The following is a 20112-nucleotide window of genomic DNA, read 5'->3' as shown; positions in this document are numbered from 1 at the left end:
GGCTGTAAGCAGGCAGGATCCTTATAGCCTAAGGCTTAGTTTTAAGACTAAGCCTTTCCCACCCTTTTAGTACCTGTACTAAGATGTTCTGAACACTAAGCTTTTCCCCACATCCTTGACTGTTGCATGATGAGGAGTGGTGCACTCTTATGAGGAATCCCATTTATGCCTCAGATAAGTGGCTTTGTAACAAAGACTTCCTTATTTGTATACTGGCTTAAAGACTTTAATTTACACACCACAAAATAAGGGAGACCAGGGCTCTCTTGCTCAGTTCATGAAATTATCATTGCAGAGGAGAAGCAGCCAAGATGGGGGAGTGCTGAAGGAGAAGCCAGTTTGTGCAGAAAGAAGGAGATGGGGAACAGAAGTGAATAAGGCTGGTGGGGTAGAAACCTTTGATTCTAGAAATACTTGGGTAAGTCAGTGGCTTTGGGAGCCCTGAATGGAAAGGGAAGTATTTTCCCACTGTGTGTATTTCTCACCCGCTGGGTGCTAGCTAGGATTAAAGGTAATGGCCTACCAGGTCTTGGCTCCATTGTTTCATTACCGTCTGTCCGAATCAAATGCAAACCTACATGGGCCAGGCAGCTGTGATGGTGGCCGTGGCTACTGGCTTTACAGAGTCTGCGTGTGTGTGTGTGTGTGTGTGTGTGTGTGTGTGTGTGTGTGTGTGTGCAAGAAAGAGAGAGAGAGACAGAGAGAGAGAGAAGGGAGAGATAAGAAGCATTAACTCATAGTTGCTTCACTGTAGTTGTTCATTGATTGCTTTCTCATATATACCTTGACTAGGCTCAGGCTAAGCCAATGACCCCTTGCTTAAGCCAGTGACCTTGGGCTTCAAGTCAGCAACCTTTGAGCTCAAGCCAGCAACAATGAGGTCATGTCTATGATCCCACGCTCAAATAGCAACCTCGGGTTTTAAACCTGGGACCTCAACATCCAGTATACCACCACAAATCAGGCCTGACCTTGTTACTCTTAGTTTTTCAGTTTTATGATCTTTGGTTCTTTTGTCCTACCTCACCTCTTTTATGTGTGTTTACAGTGTCTCCATAAATTTCCTTGTCCCCAGTTGACAGCCTCTAAGCCCCTAGCCTGTAACCCTTCCCAGGCCTACCATCCTGTAAGGCCATTAGTTGTGGCCACCATCACAGCGCCTGTCCTGTGCAGATTCCCATTTAATTCGGACAGACAGTAATAAAACAATGGAGCCAAGAACTGGTGGGCCATTACCTTTTATTCTAGACTCATACCAGCCAGTGAGTAAAAAACAAACACATGGGCACCAAAACTCACTCATTCAGTGCTCACAAAGCTACTGACACATCTGGGTTTTCCTAAAATCAAAGGTCCTACCAGCCTTACTCACCTCTGTTCCCCATCTCCTTCTCTCTGCACAAACTGGCTTCTCCTTCAGCACTCTGCCATCTTACTTGCTTCCTCTCTGCCACATGTGGCCTCCCACCCTGCAACAACGTGGTCTTCTCCCAAAATGGCCTCCTAGCTCCTCCTTTTAAAACTTTTCAGTGCAAAAGCCCCTTCTCCAGCACACATTAGCATAACCAAGCCTCTTTTCAAGCATAAAGGTAATCATCTGCTCCATGTGAACAGCGCCTTTTTTTAAATCTTATTTTTATTAATTTTAATGCAGTGACATTGATAAATCAGGGTACATATGTTCCGAGAAAACATCTCCAGATTATTTTGACCTTTGATTATGCTGCATACCCCTCACTCAAAGTCAAATCATCCTCCGTCACCTTCTATCTGGTTTTCTTTGTGCCCCTACCCTCCCCCCACCCCCTCCCTCTCCTTCCTCGCCCCCTCCCCACCCCTCCACCCCACTCCCTGTTACCATCACATTCTTGTCCATGTCTCTGAGTCTCATTTTTATGTCCCATCTATGCATGGGTTCATATAGTTCTTAGTTTTTTCTGATTTACTTATTTCACTCCATATAATGTTATCAAGGTCCATCCATGTTATTGTAAATGATCCGATGTCATCATTTCTTATGGCTGAGTAGTATTCCATAGTATATATGTACCAAAGCTTTTTAATCCACTCGTCCTCTGATGGACACTTGGGCTGTTTCCAGATCTTTGCTATTGTGAACAATGCTGCTATAAACATGGGGGTGCATTTCTCCTTCTGGAACCGTTCTATGGTGTCCTTGGGGTATATTCCTAAAAGTGGGATGGCTGGGTCAAAAGGCAGTTCGATTTTCAATTTTTTGAGGAATCTCCATACTGTTTTCCACAGAGGCTGCACCAGTCTGCATTCCCACCAGCAGTGCAGGAGGGTTCCCTTTTCTCCACACCCTCGCCAGCACTTATTCTGTGTTGTTTTGTTGATGAGCGCCATTCTGACCAGTGTGAGGTGATATCTCATTGTGGCTTTAATTTGCATTTCTCTAATGATTAGTGATGTTGAGCATTTTTTCATATGCCTATTGGCCATCTGTATATCCTCTTTGGAGAAGTGTCTATTCATTTCTTTTTTCCATTTTTTGATTGGATTGTTTGTCTTTCTGGTGTTGAGATTTACAAGTTCTTTATAAATTTTGGTTATTAATCCCTTATCAGACGTACTGTCAAATATGTTCTCCCATTGTGTAGTTTCTCTTTTTATTCTGTTCTTATTGTCTTTGGCTGTGCAAAAGCTTTTTAGTTTGATATAGTCCCATTTGTTTATTCTGTCTTTTATTTCCCTTGCCCGTGGAGATAAATCAGCAAATATATTGCTGCGAGAGATATTGGAGAGCTTACTGCCTATGTTTTCTTCTAAGATGCTTATGGTTTCATGGCTTACATTTAAGTCTTTTATCCATTTTGAGTTTATTTTTGTGAATGGTGTAAGTTGGTGGTCTAGTTTCATTCTTTTGCAGGTTGCTGTCCAATTTTCCCAACACCATTTGTTGAAGAGGCTGTCTTTACTCCATTGTATGCCCTTACCTCCTTTGTCAAATATCAGTTGTCCACAGGGACAGAGAGAGAGTCAGAGAGAGGGATAGACAGGGACAGACAGACAGGAACAGAGAGATGAGAAGCATCAATCATTAGTTTTTCGTTGCGCGTTGCGACCCCGTAGTTGTTTATTGATTGCTTTTTCATATGTGCCTTGACTACGGGCCTTCAGCAGACCGAGTAACCCCTTGCTCGAGCCAGCGACCTTGGGTCCAAGCTGGTGAGCATTTGCTCAAACCAGATGAGCCCATGCTCAAGCTGGCAACCTCAGGGTCTCGATCCTGGGTCCTCTGCATCCCAGTCCGACACTCTATCCACTGTGCCAAGGCCTGGCTAGGCGACAGCACCATTTTTAACAATAAAAGTAAGCAAAACCAAATAACACAAATTTTACAAACTTATTTGCTCAATACATTCTATCTGCTTCAGCTGGGTATGTACCCGGGAATATTGCAGCAGGGAGAAGAGAGCTTGGGGAAGCAGGAGGAAAAAGCCTCAGAGATGGGGAGAGTTGGAAAATTCAGAGTAGCCTGGAGATTGCAGGGCCTGAATGTGCCTGATGTAGAACATGAAAGGGCTGCAGGAATGGGGGTCAAAATTTTTTCCCATATCTTTTCCTCCAAAACAGTCTGTCTGTATCTTAGAACAAGAAGCCAAAGGAAGAAAAGTTCTCGATGGTGATCCTTGCCCGGGGGTCTCCAGAGGAAGCTCATCGCTGGCCCCGGATCACTCAGCCTGTCCTTAAACGGCCTCGCCATGTGCATTGTCGCCTGTGCTGTCCAGATGGGCGTGCGCAGCATGCTGTGATCACAGCCCGCCGGCATGGCAGGTACAGAGGCGGTGACCAGAATTAGTGGGAGGAGCAGAACCTACAGCCCACACTGACCTCTTTTCCATAGGGATCTGTATCGCTGTGCCCGTGTCAGCTCCTGGGGAGATCTTTTACCTGTGACCACACCATCTGAGCTTCCTCCATCCCCTGCTGAAGACCCCCTTGAGAGTTGACAAGGATGTGTAACAAGGGTTTTCTTGTATCGTGCCTGCCAAGGCTAAAGCTACCTGGTATCCAGGATGGGAGCACTGGTACCCCTGTGTATCTGCATTTGTTAGAGTTTTTAATAATAATTAAAAGTTTTCAAAGAATGGGAATGGGTCTTGTGATTCTTACAAGGTATAGAGGTCAGCTGTCACGGCTTATCCTGTAACAAAGTGAGCCCCACACAGACGTCCAGCCCGCCCACCCTCCCCTGTGAGCGTACTGCTGCTCTGCCCGAGACCAGATGTCCCAGGGAAGTAATCTGGGGTAGTGGGGAAACTGCCCTCAGCACTCTGAGAACTGGCTCGGCAGGTCTCCGGGTTGTTAGGCCACCTGAACAGGGGACCAGCAGCTGCCTGCCTCTGTGTTCTTCTCCCTCCTTCCTTTCCTTTCATCTTGCTCAGGGCTCATCAGCTCCCCCAGAGTTTGCCTCATGAGTTTCCCTGAAGAGTTCATCCCTTTGGGACTGAATTCTCCATCTCCACCCCCAAATGTCCAAGCAGGTCCTTCAGGTCACCTGGTTCATTTCTGTTTTCGTTTCAGAGCTAGTGCATTTTTCTTTGTATTGAAATTCTCAGTCTCTCTCCCACAATACGTATCAGGAAATAGGCACCATCAGAAGTGGCAGCAGTATCAGTGTTGAATACTAGAAATCTCAGGCCCCAGTAGACATTTCCATACCTGGAGCTATTTGGGGGGTTACAGGAAAGGGGAATCCCCTCATCTACTAGTTCCCAGAGTGGTGGCAGCTTCGCTTCTCAGCCCCTCGTCCCCCTCCTCCTTCTTACGCCTACGTGGCCCCAAATCCCCTGGAAGGGAAAGTGAGTTCAGGTATCAGGTAGCAACCTATAAGACTTGGGTTGGGGTAGAGAGGGTTGGATGGCTTAGATCAAATGTCTTGAGTGAGGCAGAACCAGATTGTCCCCAACACAAAACAACCAGGAAGCAGTTACCGCAGACTGGATTAGACCAGCCCCAGGCATGAACTAAATCCACAGCCCTTGGATTAGTCATGGAACTGAAGGGAGAAGACGGCACAGGGCTGTGCCTGGCAGGGAGTCTGGAGTTTCTGGTTTCGGTGTGAGCCAGGGGAGGAGCCTCCATGCAGGGGAGGTGGAAAGCTGGGGCCGGGCCCCAGTTAGCTATGCAAGGCTGCGCAGAGGCAGCACAAAACAGGATCCAACGGCCTCCTTAAGCTCGGGAGTGGAGACTGCAGTTTTGACCACCTGAGGCTCCACTCTTGCTCCAAAGCTTGTAACTCCATTTGCCGTTCTGAGGCCTCTGCTTATCCTGTACCCCACGGATGGAGCCACTACTAGGAGCAAAAATTGGCTGCCTGTTTGCCCTGCTGGCCGTCACCGTGGTGTGTGGCCTTATTCCCATCTGCTTCAAATGGTTCCAGATCAAGGCGGCTGAAGGTATTGCCCTTCTGCATCTTTGTCCCCATAACCTGAGTGACCAACCTGTCACCCTATCCTGACACCGGCTCTGATTCTCCTGCCACCCCCAAGCCTGGATGATGGGTGCTGCCTGTTGCTCTTTAGTCACCTTTGTCAATCTCATTTCCCACTGGATTGCAACTCCTGCTTTTCGTAGGTCGCCACCGCCGGGTCCTCAGCCTTCTGGGCTGCGTTTCTGCCGGTGTTTTCCTGGGAGCAGGGTTCATGCACATGACTGCCGAAGCCCTGGAGGAAATTGAATCAGAGATCCAGAAGTTCATGATGCAGGTGAGCAGCTGGGTTGCAGGGCTGGGGCCAGAATGCCGAGCAGAACCAAGGGGAGACAGGCGGGAAAGTGATGGAGCCAAGGACGCGCGGGGGCCGAAGGGGAAGATGACGCTCTCGTGTGGAAGGATGGCAGGTCACGCTGGGCTTTAAGGAGAGCAGTGGATTTGAAGGGACAGGACAGGAAGCTGACTTGCTCCATCTCCCATCTGATTTCTGCTTTTTTCTTCCTAGAATAGGACAGCGAGTGAGGGAAATTGTTCTGGTGTTGCTAATTCAGCTCATGTAAGTATCTCCCTCCCTGATCTGCAGGATGAGGAGACCAGACTCCTCATGCCAGACCCTTTGAGGAGATGCCGTGAAGAACCCCAAGAATCCCTGTGCTCCTCAGCTCAGGCTCTACAGGGAAAGGAGGGAGCCAACCGATCCCTTGGGTTTATGGAACCCCAGCAAAGCTCTTGTCTACTCTCTCCCTCTTCTGCTGGCCCCTCAGACATGCTCTTCATTTTCCCGTATTCAGCCCCACTGACACTGCATCCCTTGGTCCCTCTGGTGTTCGTGTTGCATGTCCTCATCTCTCCCGGGCTTCTTCCCTTCCCCCTTTTAATGTTTTAGTTCCACATTCCACATCCTCTCCAGTCTCCCATCCTGCTGCCTCCATTGAACCTTCCTTCCTTTCCCATCTGTAAGGCCAGTGGCCGTAGCCATTCAGGTTCACATTGGATTCAAGCAGATGGTAAAGGAACTGTGAAGCTGGAGGATGGTGGGCCATTCCTTTATTAGAGTCTCACAGCGGCAGATGAGCAAGCAGGCAGGGGGAAATGCTTCTCTCTCTCTCTCTCTCTCTCTCTCTCTCTCTCTCTCTCTCTCTCTCCCCTCATGAGCAAAACAGGCTGGGGTGGGGAGAAACCCCTTCTCCAGCAAACAATAGCAAGAAATGGCTGCTACCAATGGCAGAAGGCAATCCCCAACCTACAATCTGCCACACTGAGGGCAAGCACCTGCAGCCTTACACAGACTACACACATGTGGTTGCTGCCCTGTGCTCATGCACCAATAAGGCAAAGTACAAGCAAGCTTAACACACCTGTTTGCCCAACACCCTCCGAAAGCCCCTCTCTCTGTTCCCAGACAGACTATCCCTACGGAGAGCTCATCATCTCCCTGGGCTTCTTCCTTGTCTTCCTCTTGGAGTCGTTGGCCCTGCAGTGCTGCCCTGGAGCGGATGGAGGATCCAAAGTGCAGGAGAAGGAAGTGGGCGGGGCTCACGCCCTTGGACTCCACAGCCACGGACCTCTACCCTCTCCCTCGCCGAGTCCCTTTCGAGCCCTCATCCTCTTGCTCTCGCTCTCCTTCCACTCGGTGTTTGAAGGGCTGGCCGTGGGGCTGCAGACAACGGTAGCAGCCACCGTGCAGCTCTGTTTTGCTGTCCTGGCTCACAAGGGGCTCATCGTGTTTGGTGTAGGACTGCGGCTGGTGCAGACAGGCACTGGGTCGCGATGGGCTGTGTTCTCCATAGTGTCATTTGCTCTCATGTGCCCCCTGGGCCTAGCCCTCGGGCTGGCTGTGGCTGGAGGAGCCTCTTCAGGGGGGCAAGGCTTAGCCCAGGCTGTGTTAGAGGGGGTGGCAGCTGGCACCTTCCTGTATGTCACCTTCCTAGAAATTCTGCCCAGGGAGCTAGCTGGGCCTGAGGCCCCTCTGGTCAAGTGGGGCTGTGTAGCTGCTGGTTTTGCCTTCATGGCCTTTATTGCCTTGTGGGCCTGAGAGGTTACTGACTTTTCTGATGAACCCATCTAGAATGATGTCCCTACCACCAGGAGACACCTCCCAAGTGGCTTTGGCCCTCAGACATTTCTTCACAAGACTACATGGGATTCACTAGGCATCATCCTCATGAACTAGAGCCTGACTTTTCCTACATGGGATCCCACAGCTCATCCAGGACTGAGAAAAGATGTTTGAGATTGAGTGCCTACATTAGGAATTGATATGAAGACCATCACTCCAGATTGGACCCTTGTCCCAGTTTTGCTACTGTGGGTAATAAAACGTCCATTTTACCTTCCCTCTTCAGGCATGTTATCTACCCTTCATCTCCCCAGGTTACCTAAGAGCTGCCGAGTGCAGTAGGGGTGGGAGGGTGAGTGCTGGCTGCAGTCTTCTGGAACCAGGGCCCCCAGCTGTTTTGTCATTTGCAGCCATGTTCCCCAGATATGGGAGCATTGCTGAAGTTCCAACAACACACTCCACCTTACCCCAGGTGTTGAGATATTGAGCCGGTTTCCAGCATTTACAGAAGAAAAGGTTTAAAAACAAGCCATGGGTTCTAGATGGTTTCCTACACTAACCACACCCACTACACTCCCTAATAAGAGGTTATCAGCCACCCACATGTTCAACAGGCTCTTGAGATCAGGCTTAGTGAAGCCTATTTCCAACTGGTTTCTAGTTTTTACACTGAGCCCCATGTGGCCTTGGGGCACAACTGCTTGATTGCTCTGAGCTTCTGTTTGCCTCCAGCTGCCTTGTGCTGAGGAATTAAGAAGCAGTGTGTCTGGGGATGTGAAGTACAGCATAGAGAGTATCGTCAATAATGTAATAACTATAAATGGTGTCCACTGGGATTTAGACTTGTGGGGAGATCATAAGTTATGTAAGTGTCTAATCACTATGTGTACATATGTCAAAGTCAATATAATATTCTATGTCAACTGTAATTGAAAAAAATTTTTAATAAAAAAAGAAAAAGCCAGAGTAGTGTGTTGAAAGGGAGAAAAGCGCCAGATAGATTCCAAGGACGACCATTTGGCTCTGTTGCAACATAATGGTTTTCCTTCTGCCTGCCCTGCCTGCCACTATGCCTCTGGCCCCTCCCCACCCCCACTGGACCATCCATCTTTCAGGTGAGTAACCCCTATAATTTCTCTTAAAAACTGCACAAGTGCCCTGGCCGGTTGGCTCAGTGGTAGAGCGTCGGCCTGGCGTGCAGGAGTCCAGGGTTCGATTCCCGGCCAGGGCACACAGGAGAAGCGCCCATCTGCTCCTCCACCCCTCCCCCTCTCCTTTCTCTCTGTCTCTCTCTTCCCCTCCCGCAGCCAAGGCTCCACTGGAGCAAAGTTTGCCCTGGCGCTGAGGATGGCTCTGTGGCCTCTGCCTCAGGCGCTAGAATGGCTCTCCTCACGGCAGAGCGACACCCCAAGATGGGCAGAGCATCACCCCCTGGTGGGCATGCTGGGTGGATCCTGGTTGGGCGCATGTGGGAGTCTGTCTGACTGCCTTCCCGTTTTCAACTTCGAAAAATACAAAAAAACAAACAAAAAACTGCACAAGTACAAAAACTGATTATCTGGAATGGAGGAGGAGCAGGACGACTGCTGCCCAGCCCCGACCCGTGAGCTGGAGGAATATGTCAGACTGGGTGGCGAGACAGGGAGAGAGAAGGTGTGCCCTGCAAGCTCAGGCACCCTCACCAGCTCGCCCCTCTGAATACGGTCAGTGTAGAAGCCCAAGTGGCCCTAACATGGGCAAGGTCTCCTCTGAGTTTCATTCTTGGCTTGTTTCATTTCCATCTTCTGTCCTTACCATTCCCCTCCCCACAAATTAAGATGTATAACCCCCCTCACCAACCCAACTTACACACCCAGGGATCCATGAGAAGCCAAGCTAAAGGCAAAGCTAAATACAAATGTCTGATACAGGAAATAATTTCCCTGAAGCACGTCCTATTCTGGTTTCTTGACATGTTAAATGCACACACATGTAACACACTCAGAACAAGTTCTCGTGTGTGTTGCCAGACGGGGGACCAGGCCCTTCAGGCCTGCCTAGGTTCAGCTGGTACTGTGTGGGTTCTTAACATTGTGCGGGAAAAATTTCACAACACAAGTCCAAGTGATTTTGAGAATAACTTTATTAAAGATGGAGACAGTGCAACAGGAAGGACCCAGGATGGAGGAAGCAATGGGAGAGAGCTTAGGTGGGGCTGCTTGGTTCTCTGGAAACCTTATAGGAAAGAAATAAGTAAAGAAAAGGGGGCCTTCAAGACAGGTTAAGGAGGTTAGTCTGGGATGAGCTGCCACTGCCCACTGCTCCCCTGGTTGCAAGTCTCATGAAGAACCTTAGAGTTTAGGAGATGCACACCTGTTGGGGAGGGGGGTGGAGAGAGAAGGTGGAAGGGGGACAGAAGAGGGGAAAAACATTGGCTTGAGAGCACACTGAGTTTTTTATTTGTAGGGTTTTTAAAAATTGTGGTGCAGTGGATGAAGTGTTGACCTGGAATGCTGAGGTTACTGGTTAGAAACCCTGGGCTTGCCTGGTTAAGGCACATATGGGAGTTGGTGCTTCCTGCTCCTTCCCTTCTCTCTCTCTCTCTCTCTCTCTCCCCCCTCTAAAATGAATTTTGAAACATTTTTTAAAAAAAGATTGGTAGTTTAGAGGAAGATTTCAATAGAATATTCATCAGTCTTTCCAGGTATGGCCCCTCTAGTGCTAAGGTCTCCACTGATGGCCAGCCCCTGCTGGTTATGGTTAGGGTCACCCAGCTGGGCCTGCAGTCAAAACACAGTTGAGTGCCTGTCGGGTTGGCTCAGTGGTAGAGAATTGACCCAGTATGTTGAAGTCCCAGATTCAATTCCTGGTCAGGGCACACAAGAGAAGTGACTATCTGCTTCTCCACTCTTTCCCCCTTCTGTTGAAAGGGGGAGGGGCGGGGGGGAGTCCACTATGGAGGGGGAAAACCTATTTTCAGTCTCTCTTGGCAACTGGCAGGTCGGTATAACCCCCCCCCCCCCAACTAGATCAGACCTGGAGGGACTCCAGTTGGACTGCCTTATCCCGTAGGAGATAGCTGACAGGCTAAACCCCTTTCCGGGTCTATGGGTGGGCACTGGGGAGAGCAGAACTGTAAACACAAGGCTGGTATATTCAAAAAAAAATTTTTATTTAAAATGTCTGGGTGCAGGCTGGCCAAGACAGACTAAGCCATGTCAGCGGCGAGGGAGGATTGGAGCAGGGTTTATATAGGTTAATCAGGGGTCTTGGAAAAAGTTGCTGACTGACATCATTGCCTCTGTTGGTACAAGGTAATATTTTTCATATAGATTGGGGCACCAAAGCTCCTCTAAATTGTTTCTCTCCCAACTGGACTGCTATTTTCAGCATTAGTTGTAAAAAGAAAGACTGGCTGGTTCAAAAGGTCCTGGGCCATGACTTCAAGCAAATCAGTCCTCCCTCCTCCCACAGGTTTGCACTGCCCTAGGGATGGCAGCTAATTTATCATCTCTCTCTCTTCTCTCTCTCTTCTCTCTCTCTCTCTCTCTCTCTCTCTCTTCACCCTTCCTGCAGCCATGGCTAGTTCAAGCAACTTGGCCCCAGGCACTGAGGTTGGCTCCATGGCCTTGCCTCAAGCACTGAAATAGCTCAGTGGCTGAACAATGGAACAGCGGCCCCAGATGGGCAGAGAATCACCCAGTAGTGGGCTTGCCAGGTGGATCCCAGTTGGGGCATATACGGGAGTCTCTGTCTCTGCCTCCCTGCCTCCCTGCCTCTCAATTATAAAAAACCAAACAGACCCACAGTTGAGGTCTAGATGTTATCTCTAGGGAGCAGATATTCTGCATCTGGCTGTAAACGTCTCAGTTTCCCCATTCTATTTGCCAAGGAATTTTCCTAGCTTACCCTGTCTCAGTATGTGGTCAGGATAATAGAGTTTTCACACTGGGTATCTGCTATGTGCCAGGCACTGTGCTGTTGCTTCCACATACACCATTGCACCTTCCCAACCCTGCCAGGTAGATATTATCCTTCTTCTAAGTCCAGGGAAGTGCGCTCCAAAGTTAAATGGCTTGATCACATAACTAACTGGGCTTCAAACCCATGTTTTTGGGATGCTAAGGAAACCTCAACATATAGATTCTCTTCTTCTCCTTACCTTACCTTCCCCGTTTTTACCTTACCTGTACCTCCTGTCTTATATATTAGGGCAGTAGTTCTTAAACTTTTCAAGTCAGGGCGCATTTAAAATCCTACAAATAATTGTAGGCACACTATATACAAATTTCTGAGAAATATGTTATAATAATTAAGTCAAATATTAAAGAAAAAAATATAAAGTCCATGCATGCTTTTATGGTAATTAAACAAAATAAATATGACAAAATTAAATTTATTCTGACATTAAAAAAACATTTTTATGTTACATCTTCGGGGTTATGCTTTTTAGAATTCGTAAAAAAGAAGGGTTAAAAATAAAAAACAAAATGTTATCTTTTTATATATATAGATACATTCTTAGTAAGATTTAGTAAATCCAGCAGGTCCCAGCACAAATGTGTTCAGTTTTTTTCATTCTTGTGTTTATGAGAAACATGAGCCTGATGTGCTCTAGCAATTTCTTCAATGTTTGGGCATATATTTGAAAGGCAAACTCTCATTTCCTCGTCAATACATTGAATAATTCCTCTCTTTTTTTTTTTTAAACAGAGACAGAGAGAGTCAGAGAGAGGGATAGATAGGGACAGACAGGAACGGAGAGAGATGAGAAGCATCAATTATTAGTTTTTTGTTGCGCATTGTGACCCCTTAGTTGTTCATTGATTACTTTCTCATATGTGCCTTGACCATGGGGCTACAGCAGACTGAGTAACCCCTTGCTCAAGCCAGCAACCTTGGGTCCAAGCTGGTGGCTCAAACCAGATGAGCCTGCACTCAAGCTGGCAACCTCGGGGTCTCAAACCTAGATCCTCGGCATCCCAGTCCAATGCTTTATCCACTGCGCCACCGCCTGGTCAGGCTTTTTTTTACTCTTAATTGTGTTAAGGGTAGAAAATCCTAACTCACATAAATATAGGATGTTGAGAATTGTAGTAAAATGTTCAAAGCTTTTTAAAATATTGCCACATATTCTTCTTTAATAAAAATTCAAAAGGCTTCAAGAACAGTTCCTTATGTTTAATTATCAATCCATGATCAGTGGATATAGCTGCCAGTTCTTCTTCTTCTGTTAATGTTAAACCAAAATCACTTGAAGCTTCCATGAATGGGTTTCTAATCCAATCGTATTGTTCAGTGTTAAGTGATGGAAAATGCTATAAATTAAATTCTGCCCGTCAGCCTTCAAGTCTTATTTTATTTACACTTAACTTTTGCTCACTTCCAGAATCAAATTCTTCGATATCATGCTTATTTTTGAGAAATCTACCCATTTTATTTGGGTGTATTTATCTAAAAATAATATAATGAGTCTGACCTGTGGTGGCACAGTGGATAAAATGTCAACCTGAAACGCTGAGGCCACTGGTTTGAAACCCTGGGCTTGCCTGGTCAAGGCACATGTGGGAGCTGATACTTTCTGCTCCTTCTTCCCTTCTCTCTCTCTCTCCTCTTTCTAAAATGAATAAATGAAAAAAATCTAAAAATAAAAAAAATAAAGATAATATAATGATGTGTTAATAATAAATATAATAACGACGTGTTAAAAAGAGCGGTATTTCCATAATGAAAGGGTATGATAACTATATTTATTTTTATATCTGGGCACATGCCGCGAACCAGCGCAGCTAGTAATTCCAGGTCCCAAGTGGGAACAGTGTGGAATTAGCAAAATACGTGGAATTAAGAAAATACAGGGTCAGAAGGGCCCTGTAATTGCTGCTGGCAAGAACAAAGCATGACCAAAAACCATATCCTGCTTTATTTATAGGGCAAAGTGAGGCCATTAGCAAATCTTAACTTTCCACTAAACAAAGGATAGAAAAAACTTGCCTCCAGTCTTTCTGGGGAACATGGGGGGTAGCGTAAACAATCCAGCACCACAGTGTAACAGCCTTTTGCAACCTAATCAGGCAAGTGAGGTGGGGGTTGGGCAGACTGTCAGCTTACAGCCAATTCCCCACACCTCTGTCCCCCAAAAATCTAAACTCCAAAAACCCTTTCATTTTTTGGTCCCCAACAGGCACATATTTCTCTAGAATACCATAAGGCGCACCTGGAAATCTTCTAGGGCACACCAGTGCGCCCTGGCGCACACTTTGAGGGCCACTGTATTAGGGTCTCAGAAGAAAACAGAGAGCACATTGGATAATTGAGGCAAGTTTAATAAAGGGAGTGTGTAGAATGTGTGCACAGTGTTAGGACAGACAGACCAGCAAATGATGGTGCCACTCCCTGGGGCTGAGTAACAGCAATGCTGGTACCTGGGCTGAAGAGAAGGAGCAGTGGCCAGAAACTCGAAAGAGCCAACCACCAAGAGCTGTGGCCTTTGGTAGAGGAACACGAGCACCCTGCAGGTGCTTGGTGAGGAGTGCTCTAAAGCATAACACCCATCCCTCCTGCTCTGCAGTTTCACTGTTTGTGTACCCTCAGAGAATTGCCCTTTAATACCTCTTTACAAGTTCCACACTTTTCAAGCTTACACCACACTGCTCTCATCACTGTATCCTTCAGTTTCATGCTCCTTCCTATTGAACTGTCTCTTAGCTGTCCTGGATTTCTGACCCTAAAGTCAGGGAAACACATTCCTTGAGAATGAGAGGAAGAGAAGAACAGGAGTCCTAAGGCTGAAGCAGAGACAGAAGCTAAGGGGTTTGTAGTTCAGCGTCTGTGACGTCACCCATCGCTCCTGTGAGCCTCAGAGCTCTGATATGGAGAATAGGCAGGAGCCCCTGGCCTTGGTATCAGGTCCTCCCTTTGTATCTACTGTGTAGAATCACAAACAATGGGAGGCTCAGGACGGGAACTGGGAACTGGGGAATGTCAGAAAGAACCATGACAACCACAGGGGGGCACTGCGTCCCCATGGGCTTGCCTGGAATGTGTAGGACCAAACACGTAGAGAGGTCAGTCAAGGACAGCACACCCCTCTCCCTTGCTCCCCGGCAGAGAGCATCTCTCCCTATTCCTAACCCTTGGGCTTATGCAGGGACGTCTATAGGAGAGACACACACGGTCATCACCCACTTCACACTCAGCCCCGTGGGAGGTGCACACACATGCACTCACATTTTACACAGAAATGAGATTATCTCCTGTAGATTACCCTGCTAACACAACAGTGTTATTTGTGCCTTCAATATGCTGAGAAAACCCGCCTCCCCCTCCCTAACGCACAGCAGCAGCTATTGCCAGAGAAGACTGATGCTGATTGGAGTCTTTGCCTTTTCCTCATGTTTTGTGTACCTGGGAGCTAGTTGAGGCAATAATTCCAATTATGCCGTTTCTTTCCTTCAGTGTGACATTTAAGCACCTGCTGCCTGCCCTGTGTGTGGTCACCCAGCACCTCACCTTCTGGTCCTGGCCTACTCCCTGGAAAACAGGCTCAGTCCCACGAGATGATGCCCAGGAATCAAGAGCACGCCCCACGCCACTCCCATGCCGGTGTGTGGGCACGGGGCAGTGAGCTGCCTCAGCCCTCAGCTCAGTCCTGAGGAGGGTGTGTAACTGCCTGTGGGCTTCCATGAAGTAATCTAGCAAATGACCTTCTCTAGTCCATCCACAGTACTCTGGCCAGCAATACTATAGAGTGCCTTCTCATTTTTATGGTTAGTGCCCCGAAAGCCCAAGAATCAGCCTGCAACACCCACAAAACATCTGAAATTGTCTGAATGATGGTTGTTCATACTTGCTGAGAAGCTTCTCAGAGAACCACAGATATAGTCTAATAACTCCCTGATCTTGGATTCATGTGGGAGGAGGAATTCCTGAGAGGAAATCCTGGTTGTTTGACCCCCCTGAAGTAGTCTTCAAATTGGGATCAGCTGAGTAAACCAATAACCACTCCAGAAACTGCATAAAGCGTGGTCTGCTGATTGTATCGAACCACCTAAACTGGCATCTAGGTGACCCCCCAGAGGCCTGCAGGAAGGTGGTCACAAAATATCCTTGGACACTTCAGTTGGCTTTCTGTACCTTCTTCTTTTAGAGCATAATGTTGGTGACATCTCTAAAATCATATGGCATTTCTCTCCTTTTTTAGCTTGTTTACATCAGCATTCCAAACAAGGTCCACACATTGCATTTGTTGATTTTTTTAAAAAAAGACTTTATTTATTCATTCTAGAGAGGAGAGAGAAGAAGGGAGGAGCAGGAAGCATCAGCTCCCCTATGTGCCTTGACCAGGCAAGCCCAGGGTTTCAAACCAGTGGCCTCAGTGTTCCAGGTCAATACTTTATCCACTGAGCCACCACAGATCAGGCTTTTTATAAAGTTTTGTGTTGTTTTTTGTGTGTGACAGAGACAGACAGAGAGAGGGATGGATAGGGACAGATAGGAAGGGAGATAAATTAGAAGCATCAATTCTTTGTTGCAGCACCTTAGTTGTTCATTGATTGCTTTTTCATATGTGCCTTGACCAGGGCACTAGAGCAGACTGTGTGACTCCTTGCTCAAGCCAGTGACCTTGAGCTCAAGCTGGTGACCTCAGGTTTCAAACCTGGGTCCTCTGCATCCCAGTCCGAAGCTCTATCCACTACACCACCGCCTGGTCAGGCTCATATGGCATTTCTCAATAAGTGATAAGGAAGTCTTCTAAGATCTTAGTAGCTCCTCTCCCAAAAGGTGAAGAGACTAACAGTATCAAGGGCAATACCATTCTATTGAATAGGAGCCAATGACTATGAAGTCACATTTGTGAAGTGTCTGTTATACAAGCCCCCTCCCATGGTTTATGTCATGTGGAGAAGAGAATGTGAGAGTCGGGCAGGAAGAAGGTAGGAAAACGGCAGGATGCAGACTTACTGAGACCAAGAATAATAATGGTGCTCAGATTCCTCTACAGTTTATTGTTACAGCAGAAGTTGCAGGAGACAGGAGAGCACCCTCCACACGTAACACGCTGTGGTCAGAGCCCCGAAGTAGCCCTTCCCACCCTTATCCTAAGACCCAAGCAGCCCTGTCCCAGCTTGGCCCCCTCCCCCTCCCACTCTAGACACACACTGTCTAGACAGCTACCAAAGTTAGTGCAGCCACTGGCCCCAGGCCCCTTCCTGTTGCCCCAGCTCCAACCTTCCCTCAAACTTGTTCATCGCCTACCACCTCCCACTCCGACTTCCATTCACACACTGGATATTTCCATCACATCCTGAGGACCACTAACTCATCGCAAGCCCCCCTGACACATTCCTTTAGGCCCATATCCTTCAGAGATCTGAAGGGTTAATGAGAAGCCATACCCACTTTGGTGAATGGAGACCCCGCACCAAGTCTCTTACCCTTGCAACGGGATGTGTAGGGAGAGTCTAGGGGAGGCACATGGACAACTACAACCACCTCTTATCCCTCATCTATAGACACCTAGATTAGGGAGAGGGGGCACGTACCCTCTCTGCCTTAACACCAGAATGAGGGAGAGGGATAATTTAGGGGTCTGGGTCCCTAAGAAATACTAGGACAGCTCTCCCAGGAGCTGAGGGGAATCACAGGTTAGAGGTCAAGGTTAGGATAGCAATCAAAGATCAAAGTCATCTCCCCACATGATCTGCCCATCTTCCCTTGCTTACTCTGGCCCAGTGCCCAGTGCACCTCCCAGGTTAGTGCTACAGAAGGTGAGGGCTGGGTCCCACACCGGGGCAACATGGGCCACTCAACAGGAGACCTCCATAGTGTGCCCCGGGGGCCCTGAAGGCAGAGTCCCAGACTCGCTGCTCTGGGACAGGGTTCGAGAGCAGGACCGGCTGCCATCAATGGAGGCTGTGCTGGTCAGGGAGGCTGTGCAGGACCGAGACAGGCGAGTCATGCAGGATGAGAACACTGTGGAGACAGAAGGATAAGCAGGCGGTCAGAGGGGAGGTGGGAAAGAGAGGCTGGCAACCCAGAGTGGGGCCTGAAAGTTACAGATGGGGCCGGGGGGGTCAATGGGTTTGATTTGGCAAATGGTGGTAAGTCCAGGAATTAGCCTAGAATGGTTCCTCCCCTCAGAGGCCATCCTCATCCTTGCAGCAACCCCTTGTCCTCATGAGAACCTCCAAGCCCATACTCACTGTAACCCATGCCTTGCAGGAAGTACTTGAAGGCCTCGGTCAGCTTGCCTGGCTGAGGAAGTAAGATGAGGAGAGGAAGACAGTGAGGTAAGGTTATGAGCTGAGCAGGAGCCCAGGGCTGTGGCAGATTGGGGACAGGATGTGTGGCAAAGGGTATATAGTTCAGTGACACTAATATCCCATCCCCACGTGGCAGGGGGTACTCACCTGAGTCAGCTGGGGTTGACCTCCCGAGTCGGCCATCTATTCAGGAGAGAGCCACGCAGAAAAAGTAAAGCGCCCATGAATAAAGTGAGCCAGCCAGAGATAGAAGGGGCTCTTCCCTGCTTCCCCACTCCAGGCCCTTAGGGGTTTTATTCTTTCTTTCTTCTTTCTTTCTTTCTTTCTTTCTTTCTTTCTTTCTTTCTTTCTTTCTTTCTTTCTTTCTTTCTTTCTTCTTTCTTTCTTCCTTCCTTCCTTCCTTCCTTCCTTCCTTCCTTCCTTCCTTCCTTCCTTCCTCTCTCTCTCTCTCTCTCTCTTATTTCTTTCTTTCTTTCTTTCTTTCTTTCTTTCTTTCTTTCTTTCTTTCTTTCTTTCTTTCTTTCTTTCTTTCTTTCTTTCTTTTCTTCCTTTCTTTTTTCCTTCACCTACCCCACTTGCTCCCAGGCAGGACCCTGGAGGCCTAGAGGCTGAATCTAGGATTCAGGATATATAGCTCCGGACAGGGGGCCAGGAGTCAGGCTGGGCATGAAGTAGGAATACTGACCTTGAGGAAAGAAGTCTGGGTGGGGTCCAGTTTTGAATTACATTCCACCTGGAGTAATGAGTGAGATCACACTCCCTGTGACCCCTCCAACCCAAGGACGCAGTCCTAGTTCCTCTCCTATCAGAACCCTACCCATTTCTTTCTTAAAAGGAATCAACCTTGACTTGTACTTGGAAAATTGTAAAACACTGATAAAAGAAATCAAGGAAGATACAAACAAGTGCAAGCATATACCGTGCTCATGGATAGGAAGAATAAACATCATTAAAATGTCTATATTACCCAAAGCAATGTGTAAATTCAATGTAAGTCCAATTAAAATACCAATGGCATACTTCAAATATAGAACAAATATTCCAAAACTTTATATGGAACCAAAAAAGAACACAAATAGCCTCAGCAATTAAAAAAAGAAGAATAAAGTGAGTGGCATCACACTTCCTGGTATCAAGCTATACTACAAGGCCATTGTACTCAAAACAGCTTGGTACTGGCATAAGAACAGGCATACAGATCAATGGAACAGAACAGAGAACCCAGAAATAAACCCACACTTACATAGACAATTGATATTTGACAAAGGAGGTAAGGGCATACAATGGAATAAAGACAGTCTCTTTAACAAATAGTGTTGGAAAAACTGGACAAGTACTTGAAAAAGGAAACTAGACCACCAACTTACACCATACACAAAAATAAATTCAAAATGAATAAAAGATTTAAATGTAAGTCATGAAGCCATAATCATCTTGGAAGAAAACATAGGCAGTAAGCTCTCCAACATCTCTTGCAGTGATATATTTGCTGATTTATCTCCATGGGGAAGTGAAATAAAGGACAGGATGAACAAATGGAACTATATCAAACTAAAAAGCTTTTGCACAGCTAAAGACAATATGAACAACAAAAAAAAAGACAAACCACATAATGGGAGAATATATTCGACAATACATCTGATAAGGGGTTAATAACCAAAATTTTTAAAGAACTTGTAAAACTCAACACCAGGAAAGTAAACAACGCAATAAAAAAATGCGCAAAAGAGGCCCTGGCCGGTTGGCTCAGTGGTAGAGTGTTGGCCTGGAGTGCAGGAGTCCCGGGTTCGATTCCCGGCCAGGGCACACAGGAGAAGCGCCCATCTGCTTCTCCACCCCTCCCCCTCTCCTTCCTCTCTGTCTCTCTCTTTCCCTCCCACAGCCGAGGCTCCATTGGAACAAAGATGGCCCGGGCACTGAGGACAGCTCCATGGCCTCTGCCTCAGGTGCTAGAATGGCTCTGGTCGCAACAGAGCAACACCCCAGATGGGCAGAGCATCGCCCCCTGGTGGGCATGCCGGGTGGATCCTTGTCAGGCGCATGCGGGAGTCTGTCTGACTGCCTCCCCATTTCCAGCTTTGGAAAAGTGCAAAAAAAAAGGGCAAAAGAACTAAATAGACACTTCTCCAAAGAGGACCTACAGATGGCCAATAGGCAGATGAAAAAATGATCAACATCACTAATCATTAGAGAAATGCAAATTAAAACCACAATGAGATATCACCTCACACCTGTCAGAATGGCACTCATTAACAAAACAACACATAACAAGTGCTGGAGAGGGTATGGAGAAAGGGGAACCCTCCTGCACTGCTGGTAGGAATGTAGACTGGAATAGGATGGGGCCCTTC

General features: G+C 47.4%; 1 protein-coding gene and 2 long non-coding RNA genes across 3 annotated transcripts; 2 read left to right on the top strand and 1 right to left on the bottom strand.

Moving 5' to 3' along the window:
* The first annotated feature begins 3614 nt into the window (after window positions 1-3614).
* On the top strand, window positions 3615-4118 carry LOC136377262 (uncharacterized). Its single transcript, XR_010746268.1, has 2 exons — window positions 3615-3798; window positions 3869-4118. It is a non-coding gene; the product is annotated as an uncharacterized lncRNA (long non-coding RNA).
* Window positions 4119-5138: 1020 nt separating this feature from the next.
* On the top strand, window positions 5139-8476 carry LOC136375935 (zinc transporter ZIP2-like). The gene is made up of 4 exons (XM_066341694.1): window positions 5139-5423; window positions 5602-5732; window positions 5964-6014; window positions 6861-8476. Exons 1-4 carry the CDS (start codon window positions 5309-5311, stop codon window positions 7491-7493), a joined length of 930 nt encoding a protein of 309 aa, XP_066197791.1. The 5' UTR covers window positions 5139-5308; the 3' UTR covers window positions 7494-8476.
* Window positions 8477-17572: 9096 nt separating this feature from the next.
* On the bottom strand, window positions 17573-18494 carry LOC136377392 (uncharacterized). The gene is made up of 3 exons (XR_010746293.1): window positions 18447-18494; window positions 17909-17944; window positions 17573-17753 (listed from the first exon to the last, which is right to left on the bottom strand). It is a non-coding gene; the product is annotated as an uncharacterized lncRNA (long non-coding RNA).
* Window positions 18495-20112: the final 1618 nt, after the last annotated feature.

The sequence above is a fragment of the Saccopteryx leptura genome, chromosome 6 (genome assembly GCF_036850995.1).
Source record: "Saccopteryx leptura isolate mSacLep1 chromosome 6, mSacLep1_pri_phased_curated, whole genome shotgun sequence".
Taxonomy (NCBI): domain Eukaryota; kingdom Metazoa; phylum Chordata; class Mammalia; order Chiroptera; family Emballonuridae; genus Saccopteryx; species Saccopteryx leptura.
This window is presented reverse-complemented; position numbering and strand designations above follow the sequence as displayed.

What these genes read in the sequence shown, in the direction of transcription:
- LOC136375935 (XM_066341694.1), top strand. Translation starts at nt 5,309, where the DNA reads ATGGAGCCACTACTAGGAGCAAAAATTGGCTGCCTGTTTGCCCTGCTG. An exon ending in CCAGATCAAGGCGGCTGAAG is followed by an intron (nt 5,424 to 5,601) that starts GTATTGCCCTTC and finishes TGCTTTTCGTAG; the next exon opens with GTCGCCACCGCCGGGTCCTC. An exon ending in TCCAGAAGTTCATGATGCAG is followed by an intron (nt 5,733 to 5,963) that starts GTGAGCAGCTGG and finishes TTTTCTTCCTAG; the next exon opens with AATAGGACAGCGAGTGAGGG.